Source organism: Rhinolophus ferrumequinum, chromosome 17 (assembly GCF_004115265.2).
Source record: "Rhinolophus ferrumequinum isolate MPI-CBG mRhiFer1 chromosome 17, mRhiFer1_v1.p, whole genome shotgun sequence".
NCBI lineage: Eukaryota > Metazoa > Chordata > Mammalia > Chiroptera > Rhinolophidae > Rhinolophus > Rhinolophus ferrumequinum.
The window spans coordinates 63550461-63568042 of record NC_046300.1 but is presented as its reverse complement, the minus strand read 5'-3'; the positions used below and the strand labels follow the sequence as shown (position 1 = coordinate 63568042).

At 37.9% G+C, this 17582-nt stretch overlaps 1 protein-coding gene across 11 annotated transcripts in view; it reads right to left on the bottom strand.

Annotated features, from left to right (window-relative positions):
* The window catches only part of MITF (melanocyte inducing transcription factor), a 206624-nt gene that overhangs the window by 74772 nt on the left and 114270 nt on the right, over positions 1-17582 (bottom strand). For 7 of the 11 annotated variants that reach the window (XM_033132661.1, XM_033132654.1, XM_033132657.1 and 4 more), the window contains exon 2: positions 2677-2926. In XM_033132661.1, the coding sequence (XP_032988552.1) occupies positions 2677-2926 (250 nt within the window). Of the gene's footprint in view, positions 1-2676; positions 2927-15169; positions 15276-17582 lie in introns of those variants that run through there. The other 4 variants (XM_033132655.1, XM_033132658.1, XM_033132659.1 and 1 more) reach the window with 3 other exon arrangements.

Here is a 17582-nt window from a genome sequence, read left to right as displayed (position 1 = left end):
AGCTCATGTGTGTGATTTTCTATCAAGTTCTTGCAGACCAGGAGGCGATGATGAGATGTAACCAGATGCTCTACCACCTGCCAGTATGTCTGTCTGCACACACTTACCTCACTGAGAAGCAGGTATGTTCCACTTTGGCAATTTAAATCTTTGAATATTAAATGAAGAATTTACTCAGGCTTAACTATGAGGAAATATTTACTCAATGTAATCTGTATCATAATGTACTCAATTAGTATACTCGATATTACTCATTCTTTAAACATGTAAATTCATGTCCAGATTAACTGTTTTTTGCTATTAACCATTTGCTTTATAAAATTATGCTTATGATTTAAAAACGATTAAAGGGAAAAAAAAGAAGACATTTCTCTTACTTACCTTTCTATAATAATAATAATATAATAGGTAAACTATTTTTATAAAGTACCCAAATTTAAGTCTCTGAAGCAATCACTTATATGATACTCTCCTTAAATGTGTTATTTGAATTTCTTAGAATGTCATATGAAATCATATATTTTTATTTATAAGGTCTTTCACTTAAGAATACTAAAATTTGTCTAAATAGCTATCGAACCCATCCTCATTGCTTTCTAAAAATCAGATTCTACAGCCAAGATTACTTAATAAAGAAGAAAACTAAAGGCCAATAATTCTTTTTCTTTATTTATATGACACATTTCACTACTTTATATAGCTAAAGTATAAATGCACACCTAAGAGATCAAATATATTCAACATGAAATATAAATTTATCAATTGCTCATTTTTAGTTAGATTAAGTCTCCCAGTTCTAAATTTTTGTGTGTGTGTGTGTGTGTGTGTGTGTGTGTGTGCATGCTTTAACTTTGGACATTTTTCTGGCATACCTAAAATGAGAATTGCAGCTCAAGCCAGTATTACCAGGACACAGTAACACATGTGGAAAAATGGGGATATTATTCAAGCCATTTAGTATAGATTTTTATTTTAATCATTTTCAAGATAACATTTTAAGTGCTAAAAACATTTAGGAATGATGTCCATTTTTAAGATGATATGGCAATGTTTCAACACATTTGCTTTTGGGTAATTGTCCCACCATGAGATGGCTGTAACTGCCTTAATAGGATGCTGATTTCAATTAATATACTTTAACACTGTATCAAATGTTAATTTTGAATTGGACATAAACCATGACTAGCACAAACCCATGTCTTCACTCCTAAAATCTGTCCTTCAGATTTAAAAAGTTGACTATTACAGTGAATAAAACAGACATATTTCTCCACATTTTATTATTTAATTCAAATAACTTTAAATAATCTAAAGTATAGACAAAACAATTATGATTCCTGTGAACAGCAGACAACCATTTGTCTTAAATCTTAAATCTATAAAAACTTAGTGATTGTCAGTCTTCACCCAAGCAGAACAGAAAGATTTAATATATAATCTCTGGAAACTTGCCTTTACTTGGGGGGTGGGGAAGAATGGGAATAAAATATCAATTAACTGTGGCAAGATCCAGAACTTCAATCACATCAAAGTAAAATTTTATGCTACACTATTCAAATCTTTGTTACCCTAACAGAATTCCAATGGATTTTTCCTCGAAAGCATTTCATTATTTCATCACTACATTTAAAAAAGTCTTTGCAAATAAAAAACAACTTATTTTAAATTTGTTTTTTAAAAAATCTCTTTCCTACTTCTGGTAATGATAGTACATCGCTACCAATTGTAACGTATCATCCCCTCTATTTGCTTTCATAATAACCACTTGAAATAGAGGGAGATGTTGTTTTAAGCCCATGAATGAATGCAAAGATCAACAACTAATCACCGGTGTGTAAAGTTCACGTTGTTTAATGAAAAGTAACACTCGGGACTCCAGAATGAATCAATTAGGTGAATGAGTTTAAAAAATTTTTTTTTAAGATGGAAAGTTCCCTTGCTTTCCTTTTAACTTTCCTTGAATCAGTCATATTTAAGAATTGGAATATTTATCTTTAAACAAGGAATGCACCCCAATGTGATGTGAAGGACACATGTGTGAGATGGAATTCTATTCTGAGATTTGTTACAATTTTCCCTCTAATTAGGAAGCTATATGTCCCTGAGAGAATGACACTAACAAGCTCCTGCAGTTTCTTCTACTCCAGCAAGAAATCAGAGACCCAAAGCAGACAACTCTTCTGTTAAAGACAACTCTCTCCAGTTATTAAAGCGTGGAAAACTCTTCTACAGTTTTATATCTGAAGAGACTTTCTGAAAATCAGATTCTACAGCCAAGATTACTTAATAAAGAAGAAAACTAAAGAATGGCCATGGAGTGTATTGGGGGACAATGTATATAGGTTATTAGAAGAGGCTCATTTTAGATACTAACTTGTACATTTTGAAAGTTTCCCAAAGAAAGAGGGAAAGATATGTCATTATACAACAGACACCTGTTTCTACTTGTGACTCTTCCTGGAGCATCAGCATTCTTCCTCCATTTAGTGAAGGTGACTGTTAAATTTACCGCGAGTTTGCATCTGTCTTAAAACAGAAAGCCGTGGAGAAACCAACGGTGTTGGCACTGACAGGTCGCTAAAACCAAATACACATTCAGAGAAATAAAACACCTAGAACATGGAAAAGGTTCTGGAAGAGGGCTTGGCCCAACCAGCAAGAGTGACACTCACTTACCTTAAGGACTTCCATGGGCACCTGAGTGGCAGAGGGAAGGGTGCTGGGCACACTGACGTTTATGGCCGGCGTCTGACTCACGGGCACTCTCTGTTGCATAAACTGGGCCGCCTGCAGCTTCTGCTGCTGCTCCCTGCGCTCCTGCTCCTGCATCTGTTCACGCATGAGTTGCTGGCGTAGCAAGATGCGTGATGTCATACTGGAGGAGCTTATCGGAGGCTTGGAGGCCCCAGGACGCTCCTCGGAACTGCTGTGGGAAAACCACAAAAACGCACATTCAGTCCTAACAAGACCCTTCACTTGCATTTTGGGGTAGCCTAAATTGCAGCGAACTATGAAATGAGCCTGTGCAAATATAATCAAGTTGCAGAATAGTATTGCACCTAATTGAAAATCAAGAGGTGACAGGATTGAAGTCATTACTAGTTGAATTAGAATAAATCAGCTTGATTACATCTAGACATTTTTATCACACGGCCTTTTTTTTTTTGACATTTTATAACATATACTACTCATCACCACCAAATATGGCGCTGCCACACAAAGTACCAAGAAGCAATGCATCATAACGGCACCCATATTTCCACACTGAAAAATGACTGCTTGATTTGCTTTATGATAACTGAGTTTAACCCAATACCTACTTCTATGTTATCCAAACTCCTTGTCTAAAGATGTCTAAAATGTTTACTAACACAGAAGGACACTTTAAAGAAAGGGTGAATTTTGTCACGCGGAAATTTTTCTAAGATCTGGGAAGTAAAAATCATTAATGAAAGAAACATTTGGACCAGAATGTTACCACTGAACTCGACCTTAGACTTTGGAAAGTGGGCAGAAGACAAGCGGATCTGACAACCCAATTCTTCTCCGCCCGGTTTTCTTTGTACCATCTTTTCTTCCGATTCATGTTGCTATGCCCTCTCCCACATGCACTCTGCGAGTTCCCCATAAAGCCTACTTCTAATGATTCAGGGACTTACTCTCCCCCAAATTATTTAAAATGCTTAAACACTAGTCATAAGTTAAGAAAAAAAGACCTCGTTTTCCTAACTACAGTTTTGGTTGCTGATCTTGCCAGCTCTACAACATCAACAAGTTGCTACACCTCTCTTTACCTTGGTTACCATATCCAGACAGAGGGATAACAATAGTTTTCTGCCCAATTACCCATTTACCAAAGTGGGAGCTGTTTTTAAAATTTCTGTCACATCACTATATTTTAAAGTTCTACCTCACAGGGATTTTGTGAGGATTAAATAAAATAATAAAAGAATTCACATAAATCCCTAGTACAATGAGCACCAGGTATAACTACTGGCACACTAAACAGATACTGTTGCTATTATTATTATTCGGAAAATAATTGTTTTTTCTTATGTCTAGCAGTAACATTTTCTAAAAAATATGTTTAGAGCACGCAGTACAAAACATTAGCAAAACATTTTCTGTAAACAGAAAGAAAGAAAAGTACCACTTGAAAACATATTCACCCCCATGTAAGTGACTCTTAAAGAGAGGTACCTTTGGCTTCCTTCTCTAAGCCTTCTAACAAATTTTTGCCTTCTAACAAAAGGCAAAATAAAGCCTTTAAATCATTGACCATCCTCATGATCTCCTTTAATATAGAAACTGTCAAACTCTGCAGGTAAGAAAACATACTAAAGAATGAAGAAATGTTTATGTTTCACCCTCACACAGTTCCAGAAAACTACATAATAAAAACTACACTAGCAGTTTACTTATTACTCACCACAGGAAACTGTTTCAGTAAATTATGATAGGTTCATAAAATGTAATACTATGGAGCCATTAGAAATGGTACAGAAATATATTTATTGTTCTGAATAAAGACTACATAACGCAATAAGCTTAGAAAACCCAGTGCCAAATAGTATTCAAGGTATGATCCAACTTAAAAAAATGTTCACTACATGAAAAAGTACAATATAATGTTACTCTGAGCCATTGCTAGTATATATTATTACAATCCTTTAACAAAACAACTTAACAATATCATCAAAAACTGTGAAATTGTTCATACAATTTGATCCAAAAATTTCACTGGTGGACAACTTTCCTAAGAAAATAATTCAAAATGTAGAAAACCTGACATCATTAAAAAGCTATTTTCAAATTGCAAAATATTCTGAACTACCTAAATTTGCTCCCTAATATGAGAATGGTTAAGTAAATTATGAGGGGAGATGTTGGTTAAAGGGTACAAACTTTCTGTTACAAGATGAATAAGTTCTGGGGATCTACCATATAGCATGGCGGCTATACAAGTAATACTGTATTATATACTGGAAATGTGCTAAGAGACATCTCCAGTTGTTCTCACTACAAAAAAGAAAAGAAACGGAACTATGTGAGGTGATGGACATGTTATTTTGCTTGATTGTAATCATTTCACAATATTTACGTGTATCAAATCATTAGGTTATATACCTTAAATATATACAATTTTTGCCAATTACACCTCAACAATGCTTTACACCTTAATAAATAATTTTTTATTTATTAAAAAATAAAACTATTTAAAAGATTTAAGCATAAAATGGGTTAAAAAGTAAATCATAATATATGAATAATACGTGAATGTGATAATGTACATTTTTTAATTTCACAACTACAGAGCAAAGTGAGAAATGCATGTAATAAGAGTAAATTTAAAAAGTAGGATTCAAAAATACATTTACATTCTAATTTAAAGTAAGTAAGTGTGTGTGTGCTCACAAACACACACACACGACTAGCAGGGAATGTATAAAGATGATCACAGTGCCAGGGTGAGAGTGGAATTACAGGTAAATTTCTTTTTTAGTTTTTTTCCCCATAAACTAAATAAAGCCGTAATGATTTCCCCCTCCCCCAAGAATACATGCCACTAATTTAAGAACATGAAGAAATGACCTGAGTGATCAAAGTCACCCTTTGGCTAGAAGAAAGGAGACTGGACTCCATCACAGGCATATTCTGACAACAGGATGGGAAAGTAGTGATGATACCCAGCACATGGATTCTCTTGGAAGTGTTCAGCATCCCTGAAGAATTAAACCCTCTTTCCTTTATAATTGCTTACAGACACACACAGATTGAACAATATTGATACCCTGTTATGATTTTAGTATCATGTACTCATCCACACCATAAAGATATCTGGCCATTACTCAAAATAATCTATTCACGTGGTAAAGCTCTAAAACAGCATCAAAAGAAAATGCACTTTCCTACTTTGAGTATGTGTTCAAAACTAAAATGTCCTTTCCAAAACCAGAAAAGAAGGGTGGGGGCAGAGGGACCATTTAAAAATAAATAAATAAATAAAAGGTCTAAGTATTCAAAGCCTGTCAGGTTAAAACATTCCCAGAGAGGCTGATCCTTTTGATAAAAACAGGAGCAAACCTTTGTGCTGTAGCAAATGCAGCTGTGGAATAATCGCACTAATTAGCTGCTCAAGGCAAGCCACTGGCTGTGATACTTGGGGGAAAATCCTTTCAATTAACAGTAAAACATTCTCCAGACGTCTTAAATTAAAATCACTAGTTATCAACCACATCAAGGCATGAGAGTTTCAAGTCGAAAACAATATCATTTAAAGCATTTACTGAAATAGCCCATCAGGAAAAAAATACATATTTATACAGTAGACCCACACAAATAAATGGAAACCCCACGAAAGAAAATCTAGCAGCGCTCACTAATTGACATTATTAATAAATCTTCCCCCCCAAAAAAGTGCAAAGGAAGACTGCAGTCACTTCATTACACATACTCCCTGGGGGATATTTCTATGGCGTTATGACTCCCAGTTCTCAGCTTTACTTTCAATCTTTTAAACATCCCTTTCTTTTAGAAATAATTGAATCTGCAATTATTACCTTATAGACAAACATGAAGATATATACACTTACAATTGTTATCAAGACAAATGAGCATAACGTTTTAAACTCAAAATTGAGGTTTATGTGAACATTACAGGTGGCCACAACGCTTATTTTTAAAATGAGGTCCTGATCCTGAAGTCACTCATGGTAAGCAAGGAGGCTGTCCAAATGTATTTAATTTTAAAAGCTGACTGAACTCATCCAGGATCCAGGAAACTCGATCTGCATTAGATCATCCTAATTCCATGAGTCTGATTCCTTTTAATCAGATTATGTAAAGGTCATTTATTCAACAAATAGTTATTGAGTGTTTCCTCTCAGCCAGGTGCTGGGAATACCTGGATTCTAATATCATAGAGTTTAGCCACGGTCATATAATTTTTATGAGATGTCTTAAAATTAAGTCAATTATCTAGAGTATATGATTTATCTAGCTCCATGTGGGAAGATACACACCTCACAGTAAGAAATCACCCTGCGACAGCCAACTGCAGAAGAGGCAGATGCCTTTACTGGGACACCAGACACAACTGCCTGAGAACTGGGAATCGCTCAACAGTGGCCCCAGAAGAATGGCCGTGAATTGGGCTCAAATCCAGCTCAGTCACTGCTGAGCAGTGACCTGAAACGAACCACTCTACCCACCTGAGCCTCTCCAGAAGCTCCCCGAAAGGTACGGTGTTGACTGAGTTAACGTTAGGCGTTAAAGGGCTCAATCCAGCTGCTGGACTGTGAACACCAGGTAGCCACTACACGTGACCTGAGTTCCTACCTCGATGGCTGAATTGATATTTTTAACCTTCAAAGCTTCTGCCTTCTCTGTGATGGTATAGGTATGTGGACATGTGCTCCAAATTATCTGATATGTTCCTAAATTCAAATAGTTAATTCCACTGCCCTCATTCACCACTTAAGTATATCAGAAATTCCACTAAATCCATTACCCCAGCATCCAGACAATGTTGGCCTGAGCACAGCTCACCTTTGACAGTGATGCCAAACTTCTGCACTAGACCTCATGGAGCAGTCACTGGTCTCCACATCAGGGTCACACAGGATAGGAAACCGGTTGTAGGGTGAAACTTAGTCTCTAGGCTGAAGGAGCTAGTAAACTTTTCCTTGCATTTCCTCTCTTCGTTTCCTCAGGCAGAACCCAGCTCTGCCATTTACTAACCTGTAACCATGACCATCACCTCTGAGCTTCAATTTTCCTTATTTATAAAGTGTTTAATATAACACATCTGACTGTCAGTATTGTGATAAGGATTAAAATTTGTCATAGATGTAAAAAGCTAAGCACGATGAGTGGAACATAGTCCAATAAACTGGAACAGAGTTAAAAAATTAGTAATTAAAAAAATAATATTAAACTATGAATATGCTACTTCTTTCCTGAGCAAGGAAGCAGTTTTGTGTAAGTCTATATGCAAGTTTGGACCATAGCCGAGACACCTTTTAAGGTTTCGGCAACCCTTCTCTAATTCAGAGAACTTGACAAAGTTTTTCAGGAGTGGAAAGAGAAGATCATTTATCCTGCAATTATTTCATGAGCCATAAAGTAAAAATCCTAGCATTTTTCTCCAGGAAAAATTACTCTTCATTATAATCATTCAGTTGATAGAACTCAAAGCCTACCATTTGCCGACACTAGGGTACAATGTAATTCTGTCCAGGAAGGCACAATGGTTGACGTCTACTGTGCCCACAGAAAGACACAATATTATTCACTAAGTACAGGTGTGAAAGCGATGTCATGGTTAGGTTAAGCTACAGGGGTTTCCAGATACAAAACGCTGGCTGCCACAAAATCAGCAGAGTCCTCTGTCTAAACTCAAAATGCCTAGTCTCCACCCCTGGAAACTGATTTCAGTTGAGGTAAGTCCCAGGAATCAATATGTCTACAAGAATTCTGCAGTTGATTCTCATGCCTGGCCAAGTTTGGAAATTAACAGGCAAACACCCAAGATCACCCACTTGTTTAGTAGGAGCTGATACATGAGCCCACATCTCTGATTCGTAGACCAGAACACTTTCTTCCATGTCTGAGGAAATTCACATTCCCTTCCTCGCCTCTAGTGAGCCTGCCAAGAATTCTGAAGAGTCCTTCCGATAGGGAAATCAACGTGTGGAATGGAATGGAATGGAATGGAGAGGACTACTCAGCTCTGCCAAATGGGCTATGAACCCAAAGAGACACAAACGTCAATGCAGAAATTGTCGATGATCTTTATGGTACATCACAACTACTTCATCATGAGTAAAAGAGACATGTAGGCTGAATCTATAGAAATGTATGTTCTGTCAGTTGTCTTTTAAAAGTGCCTCCAAAGTGCCCAAATCACCGAAGTAAGAGTTGGTAAATGGATACACGAGATCTGCCAATTAAGTTTGCATGCTCATCCTAGAAAACCGTGCTATAATACATACCTCACTGCTGAATACCACTATGGTCACCTTCAAAGTACTCCCCTTGGGAAGCTATGCACTGACGCCAGCACCTAGTCCACTCTTCAAAGCAATTTTGGAACTCTTTTTCTGGAATGGCCATCACAGCTGTGGTCCTATTACCCTGGATGTCCTGAATGTCATCAAAATGTCTTCCTTTCAATATTTCCTTTATCTTTGGGTAAAGAAGTCACTGGGGGCCAGATCAGTTCCAGTACAGTTATTTGCTTACTGGCTAAAAACTTCCTCACAGACAGTGGCATGTATTGTTGTGATGCAAGATCCATGAATTGTTAGTGAAAAGTTCAGGTCGTCTAACTTTTTCGCGCAGCCTTTTCAGCACTTCCAAATAGTAAACTTGGTTAACGTTTGTCTAGTTGGTACAAATTCACAATGAATAATCCCTCTGACATCAAAAGAGGTCAGCTCATCGTTTTGACTCTTGATTTGGACTGATGGAACTTTTTGGTCGTGGAGAATTGGCTGACTTCCATTGTGTATTTTGATGCTTTGTTTCAGGGTCGTATTGGTACACCCTTGTTTCATCACCAGCGATAACACGGCCCAAAACATCGTCTTTTCTCTCCAAAAGGTCTTGGCAAACTTTGACTCTACTTTGCTTTTGTTCATCGCTGAGCTCCTTTGTGACCATTTTTGCACACACCTTTCTCATGCCAAGGTTTCCAGCTGAGATTTTCCTGTTTTTCTATTGATGTTTACTTGGTCTGCTATGCGTCTCACAGTCAGCCGACGATTTTGACACACAAATCAATGAATTTTTGCAATGTTTTCATCAGTTCTGCTTGTTACTGGCTGCCCTGACCTCTCCTCATCAGTGACACGTTCTCTCCCTTCAGAAAAACGTTTAATCCATTTGTACACTGACGTTTTCTTCATGGCATTATCCCCATAAACTTGGACTAACATGTCCCTCATTTCACTTCCACTCTTGCCAAGTTTAACAAGAAATTTAATGTTTGTTTGTTGCTCCAACTCAAGCTCAAGCATTCTCGTGACAGCACACGAAAACAACAACAGTAATGAATGCCACTCAGCAAGACACCGCCACACGTCGACACGAACACAGCTGTGAGATACTGATACACCAAGGTTATGAAACCTTACTGAGCTGTTTGTACAGTGCTGCCAATGTAAAGTACACAGTGGCAAGTTCGTGGACTTAATTGTCAGACTTAGTATCTTTTTAAATGATACTAACATTTCTGAATGATCAGCACTTCCATTATCTTAATCTTCCAGTTCTTCCAAAGTATTCACTTTGTAAATGTAATGATGATAATATATACTTTATCCATCATTTTTATTTTTCATTTTTGTACATGTTGTATAATGTAATATAATATCAGTACAGTGGCACATTTATACAATTTATAAATAAAATAAAAATATGTTGAGAATTTGCTTGAAAAAAAATTCTTTACCAAAAATATTTGTAGTATATGAACAGTGTTCTTCTAGGCAATTCTCCTCATCAGATTTTTTTTAAGTTGGTTTTTTTCAGCACTCCCAGAAAGTTTCACACATTTGTACATTCCAACTAAGGGGAATGTCCATCTCTCACTAAAAGATATTTTCACCCAAGATATTTTCCTCATTTTATGACCAGAAATGATCTCCATTTTCCACAGATGCAACTCTAAGTAGTTACATACTTAACACTCAATTCCCTTCAAGAAATTGTCTCTCAGAGTCAGACCATCAAAAGGTTATAAAGCAGATGAAGCGGAGGTGCTCCACACTCAAGCTTTCTGTCTTTCATATCAAGCTTTCTTTCACTAGACCACACTCTAGAATTCTTGCTTACTATGGAATCCCATTCTCACCCAGCAGCCATGTTTTTAACAGCTTGGAAAAATTCTTCCCCAATAAGGTGTACATAATTGATACGGCATGGTATGATACCCCATCTAGAGTATTTTAAAAGGAAGAATTTTTTATCCAAAACTCTGACAATCTAATGACAGAATTCAGACATCAGCAAGAAAGAAACTGGAAAGGTCTTTTTAAAGACAGAAAGTCCTACTAGCCTTACTCAAATAACTGCCCCAGGCATAAGGTATGCTCTGTCTACTTGTCTAGACATCCTAACAGGTCAGACGATTCAAAAGCCTTAGACTGCCATCACTTAATAATTACTGCATATCTAGAAATATCTACCAAATTTGCAATACTGTGTGGAAATGAAGACAAAAGTATGAACTATGGTCTCAGGAGCAGTGAGTGGGTGCACTTGTCATGGAGTAGGAGGCAGCTTTACAAATAGTAGTAATGATTTATGGCGGTCACGTTATTTATACTTGCCCAGGATCCTGCCCCACTTCTTTGGTAAAGTACCCTGAGTTTACATTGAAAAACCAGCCTCCTCACTTGCAGTTTATGAGGTTATGGTGGTGCTACTATCGCGTTTCCCCGAAAATAAGACCTAGAATGACCATCAGCTCTAATGCGTCTTTTGGAGCAAAAATTATTTAAGACCGGGTCTTATATAAGACCCAGATTATACTACATTATATTATATTATATTATATTATATTATATTATATTATATTATATTATATTATATTACATTACATTACATTACATTACATTATATTATACCAAGTCTTATATTAAAATAATACCGGGTCTTATATTAAATTTTGCTCCAAAAGACGCATTAGAGCTGATGGTCCAGCTAGGTCTTATTTTCGGGGAAACACGGTAACTCCAGACACAGAAACACACCCCAGGCTTACCCAATCAGCATGTGCATTAAATGGGCTTTGCTCCAAGATGGACCAATAAGAGTCAGCCCTATGCCTTTAACCAGAACTACTGGGGTAAAATAACTCTCTTTATACTAAGATTTGGAAAGTTGGTAAAATGCAAAATATAAATCTGGAACTTCCTGGATCTGTCAGAAAAAATATATATAAAAAGCCAAACTAGATGCAACAGTAATGCGAGTTAAAAGAGAGAACAGAGAACTGAAAAGAAGGAAGAACAAAGAGCCAATGTTTGGAGACAGTAAGCATCTGAATAAAACCAACCCTGAACCCTTTATAACCCTGGATATGGATTTGCAAGGGCCCATCAATCTCCATTTTTGCTTAAGCCAGTTTGATGTGCTCTGGTATACCACAGCTGGTTTTGTGACAGTTTAGAAACTATCAGCTATTCTGGAAAGAAAAAAAAAATTATCAAAGTTTCAGCCTGAGAGCTTCAACTCAGCCAATCTAGTATCCATTCCCCCGTTTTCTCCTTGTTTTGGCTGGTATACTGCCACCTACAACATTCCCCAGCTTTCCAGGAGTTAGACTGACTTCATGCCTAAGTTTTGCCAATGAGATTTAAGCAGAAATGTCATGTGGTACTTCCAGGAATTCTCCTTAAAGATATATACCACTGTTTGAACCATCTGCCATCATGTCCCCTGAATTTGGCTGTAATGGCTGGAGCTCCAGCAGCCATTATTGGACCATGAGGATGGGACCCAGAACATAAGGATGGAGCTGGAATACACCTGGTCCTTCATGACCTGGTGGAACCAGGTTCATGAGGACAGGGGTTTTTATGTTTTATTCACATATAGATTACCCAGCACCTAGAAGAATATCTGGCACATAGTAGGATGAAATAACTATTTCTTCAATGGGCAAATTTGGTGCCTTTATGCTAACAAATACCCCACCTCAGAAAATCAAATAACACTAGAACCTCAGTGTTGAAAGAACTTTAATCAAGCCATTTGCTTAAATCATCCAGTGACACAGAACACATTTTTCCAAGGAGAGCAGAACTCTAGAGACTTACTGTATTTCCTCAATTCTAAACGAACTTTGCCTCCACATTTTAAGACTTTCCAAGTCAGAACAGATCTTATAATCAATGTATATATTTAATAGAGTTTTCCAAACAGTTGCCTTAATCAATAGTGAATTAGACACAAGGAAATACATTTCATAGATAAATACTGTAGTATTGAAGCATACGTGGCCCCTCAAAGCTGAAAGTAGTTATAGTTTGGGTAATTCAGAAATCTAGGCATTGGAGAAACCCATCAATAAAAAGGCAGGTGAAGAAACATCAGTTCTTCAGTATCTTAAATGAAAATCCACAGAACATAACAGAGAGACGCATAAGCCCTAGAGCCAGAAAACCTAGGTTGAAATCCTGGCTCTATCGTTTTTCAGCTATCTGACTTGAGCAGGATTTTCAACCTACCCAAACCTCCATTTTCTCATCTGCAAAATGGAGGTAGCAAAAAATACCTTTGTCACAGAGCAATTATGAGAATTAAACGTATTAATACAGGTAAGATACTTAGAATAGTGGCCATGTAGACAATAAGTTAAAAAGTTAGGCAATGAATATTTCTCGACTGTGTTTTAAATCCTGCACTGGCATCCTTTGAGCGTGTTAGCATCTCAAAACTAGTGAAAACTGATAAGTTATTTTCTAGGAAGCCAAAACTTTTAGAATGGTGCCTTGGACTGCAGTGTTTCTTTGCTTTCCTAGAGGACAGTACAAAAGAGACAATTAATTCACAGTGTGTGCCTTCCTTAAAAGAACAGGCACAAAGAAGTTCATAGGCAACGACAGCTCAGTGAACAAGTTTTGTCACAGATATGTGCTACGAATTTCATTCTGAGTTTATAAGGGAAGCACATTCCTATGGCAAGTAGTTTAGTTATCCAGAACACACAATTCAAAATAATGAAGCAAAAGTAGTTGAAATTAAGAATTAATTTGGGTGTACATTCAAGGGGGATATCACCACTGTCCTTATACTGCATCAGAATGATATGTTTTAGCCATTCATGACATCCATTAATTTGTTTAAAATTAATTATTTTAAAAATGATTAAGTTATAGAGGACATTCTTATAGGGTATGAATCCTAAGGAGTGACTATCATCTCCCTATTATCTGATTGGCAAAGGAGAAATTTATAACATTTCTAGCACGATGACATTTTAAATACATAATTATATATACTTTGTTCATAAAAATGCTCTATCATTTTAGAGAGATAATTAATTATACTGTTTTAATGAAATACAGATAAAAAATCTATAAAAGCAAACTCAGTACTGCAAAAATAGCACAGGAAATTAGAAATCATTTTAAAAGCATCTCTAAGACCTTTTAAAGATGTATCTACTGAACATTAAGAATTTTAACCACACTTAAACTCGTGGGAATTTTTTTTTTTTAAGAATCACATTCTCAAAATAGTTCTGCTACATTTAGTATTTTTCCATTATTCTTGTCGTCTTTAAACACACCTTCACAAGCTGCTGAACATAATGCTTTTCTGGCTTAATCAGAACCTCTCTCATGACCCAGGAACATTCAGTAAATAATTATTAAGCTCCAGAGGTGGCTTTTGCATAAGTTGATTTGCTTGAATGCCTATTCACTTAGGGACACAGCTTTTAGCACTGTTTTCAAATCTTATCATCTAACATTGAAAGTAAATGTTAGAGGAGGTAGGGAGAGCTGTCATCCATTTAGTATTTCTCCATTTTAGTATTTCTTTGAAACTGACAATTTCAAACTTGTTCTATATTTACATGCTGGGCAGAAGATTCTGATGTTTGGACATTTTGTTTTCCTCTCAAAGAGAAAAAAAATCAATATACAGAAATGCCAAAGAGACACTTATTAATGTTACTGCTACTATTCCACAGGCAGAAAAAAATAGGAGAAAGCCACCATCCAAAGTGTCTGCAATGGGACAGTTTTGACAAATGTTACTACTAAGCACACTCTTTCTCCTGAAGAAAATCCTTTTCTAATTCATAACAAAGCTGGACTGCAGTCTACCTTGTAATCATAAATCAAGCTCTGCTCTCAGATTTTTCAAGCAGTCGTTTTTTTGGCATTATTAATTTAAGACCAACATTCAATTTTCAACAAAAAGGCAAAGCTAAGGGGCTAGCCTCCACACATTAGTTGTTCTCCTTGTCATATCCACCTCCTGGAGGTTACAGCTCAGACTGATTAAAGCCACAGTCATAGAGTAACAGTTCCAATATTTTTAACTCCCAATAAAACCTTCCCTTTCGCTGTCCTCCCCCTTAAAAGAAATTAAAAAAAAAAATCCCTCCTGTTAAGTGGTCCCGGGCTTATTTCCAGAAGAAAACTTCACTTACAGATACAAGCTTTCAAAGGCACAGGGCATGAACATCTGAACTCTCAGCGCCTCCATCTTTTTTCCTTTAAGGTGTCTGCAAGCCCTTGGCGAAGACTGAAAGTCAAAGTTAGTTCTGGCACTGGCTGTGTCACTAGGGGTGGCTCCTGATAAGGCCCTGGAAACTCCAATCCAAACACAGCTCCTGCTAGAAAGGTGCCTGGTGTCTGTCTGCAACAGCAGACCTGTTTAATCCAGTACCTACTGTACCTGCAGGACAAAAATGCTGCCTCACACTGCAAAGGGGGCTCCGCAAGGACCCGGCACCGGCACGGCCAGAAACCAACCAGCAGCAGGCGGGCCCCTCCGGATGCTTACTTAGCCCTCCCGAGTGCAGGTGCGGGAGGCTTAGCAGCCGCGCATTACTAGGACTTGAAAGGAGAGGTAATTTCACATACCGGTGAATTTTTAACACTTAATAGAGTCCCAGAATCAAGGAGGGTTGTGGGGTTGCTCGTGCCCCTTCTCGATTGGGGAGATCTCGGGCATCAGCTCATCACACACCTCTAGCTGCTCTGCATCCGTTTACAGGCATTTTTGGAACTGGAGCTTGATAAAGGAACATGCTGTCCTGCTGACAGGCTAGAGATCGGCAGCATCCCTCACCCCAGACCCCCAGAACCTAAGGAGTGCTGCGCTTGCCCAGTCCCAGGGGGAGCCATGCAGGCTGCTGCTTCTTGAGGGTACCACCTTTTAGGACACACACATCTTTAGGCCATAAATCGGTGCATTCTTAGACTGCCATCCAATTAAATTCTGAACGCACTGGTATACAAGAAGAAAAAACAACAACAAAAATACGTGTTTTTAAAAGGCTCTTTAAATTCCAACATGACATCAATATTATCAAATATTGATGCAACTCCTATATACTCAGCCCACAGAAGAGGTCCTGCAGTTAGGAAAGTATGTCTCTTTCTCTCTGCATACAATTCAAAGCTCAGAACAAAGACATCTGACATTGACCAGCTGTGTACCCTGGGGACGTTACTTTACCTCCCTGTGCCCAAGAGTTTGTCTCCCAATAAATGGTTGGAAAACAATGTGACCTCTATGCTATAGTCAACTCAAATTCCAGAATATAATGAAATTATCTTTTTTCAGCTTCCCTTTAATAATAGGAAACATCCACCCAGGAGTCTCAGACAAGCTATTTCTGGCTCTTTTTATTCTTTGTTCATTTTTCATTCATTCATTCTTTCGTTTAATATGTATTTATGGAACACCCAAGCACTGCCTCAATTCTTGGAGTTTACAGCTTAGAGTAAGAAATATGTTAAATAATCACACAAATACATAACAAGACATGTGGCACCTACTACAGGAAGCTGGGAAAGCTTCAACTGTACGGGTCAGGAAAGGCTTCCTCTAAGGCAGCGCGCTCTGGGCTGAGATCTGAGTGGGGTGAGCAGTTAGGAGGCTCGAAGGGGGACATGGAAGAATTCTTCTGAGCAGTGGTAACAGCGTTTGCAAAACCGTTGGGTGGGAAGTTAGAAGGAAGAGCCACTGTGGCTGGAGGACAGAGAAGACAGGAAAAGCGTGGTACCCACGAGATCAAGGCAGCAACAAGGGCCAGAACAGGCAGGATCTGGGAAAAGCAGCTGATTTTGATTCAAGATGAGCAGGAACTATGGAGAGGTTCTAAGCGGGGGCGATTTGAGTTTTGAGAAGGGTCACTCTCACTGCCACCTTGAGAACCAACTGGAGAAGGGGCAAGATCGGCTACTGCAAGGTCCTGGTGGGAGGCACTGATAGCTCATGAGTGGAGGCAGGGAGGAGAGCAGGGATGGAGAGAAACGTGGGCCAATGACGGCTTAAATTAAAGACCATAGTGAGAAGAGTGGGGGTGGAGTGGGGAATCCAGGTCCCTGAGACAACAACTGCATTCACGAACAACGGCTACGGGCACTTCCTACATGCCAGGTGTCGCGCTGGTACTGCGGTCAGAAGATGACAAGGCCACACTATCGGCCGTACCAAACTACCCCAGCTCTCCTTCCTGCCTCTAGCGCAATATGACATAAAAATTAACCCAATAATTTAATAATAAAAAAAAATTAACAACACAGGTTCTGGTGTCAACTTATCCAGGCTGAAATTCCATCACTTACTAACTGTGACTTTGTGCAAATTACTAAACTTTCTGTTCCCTAGTTTTTTCACTCGAAAAAGGGTAAATGCTAAGTAGCTACCCCACAGTTCATTGTTAGAAATGAAGATGTATATGTAATGTGTTTGGCACACTCTCTGACATATAGTAAAGCTCTCAGTTAAAAAATAGCTCTTATGATTATTGTTCTGGTTGGGCCGGTTATCCTGGATTCACACTGACCAGAAATAGAGAAAGTGGAAGATCAAGGAAAATAGAAAGGGCA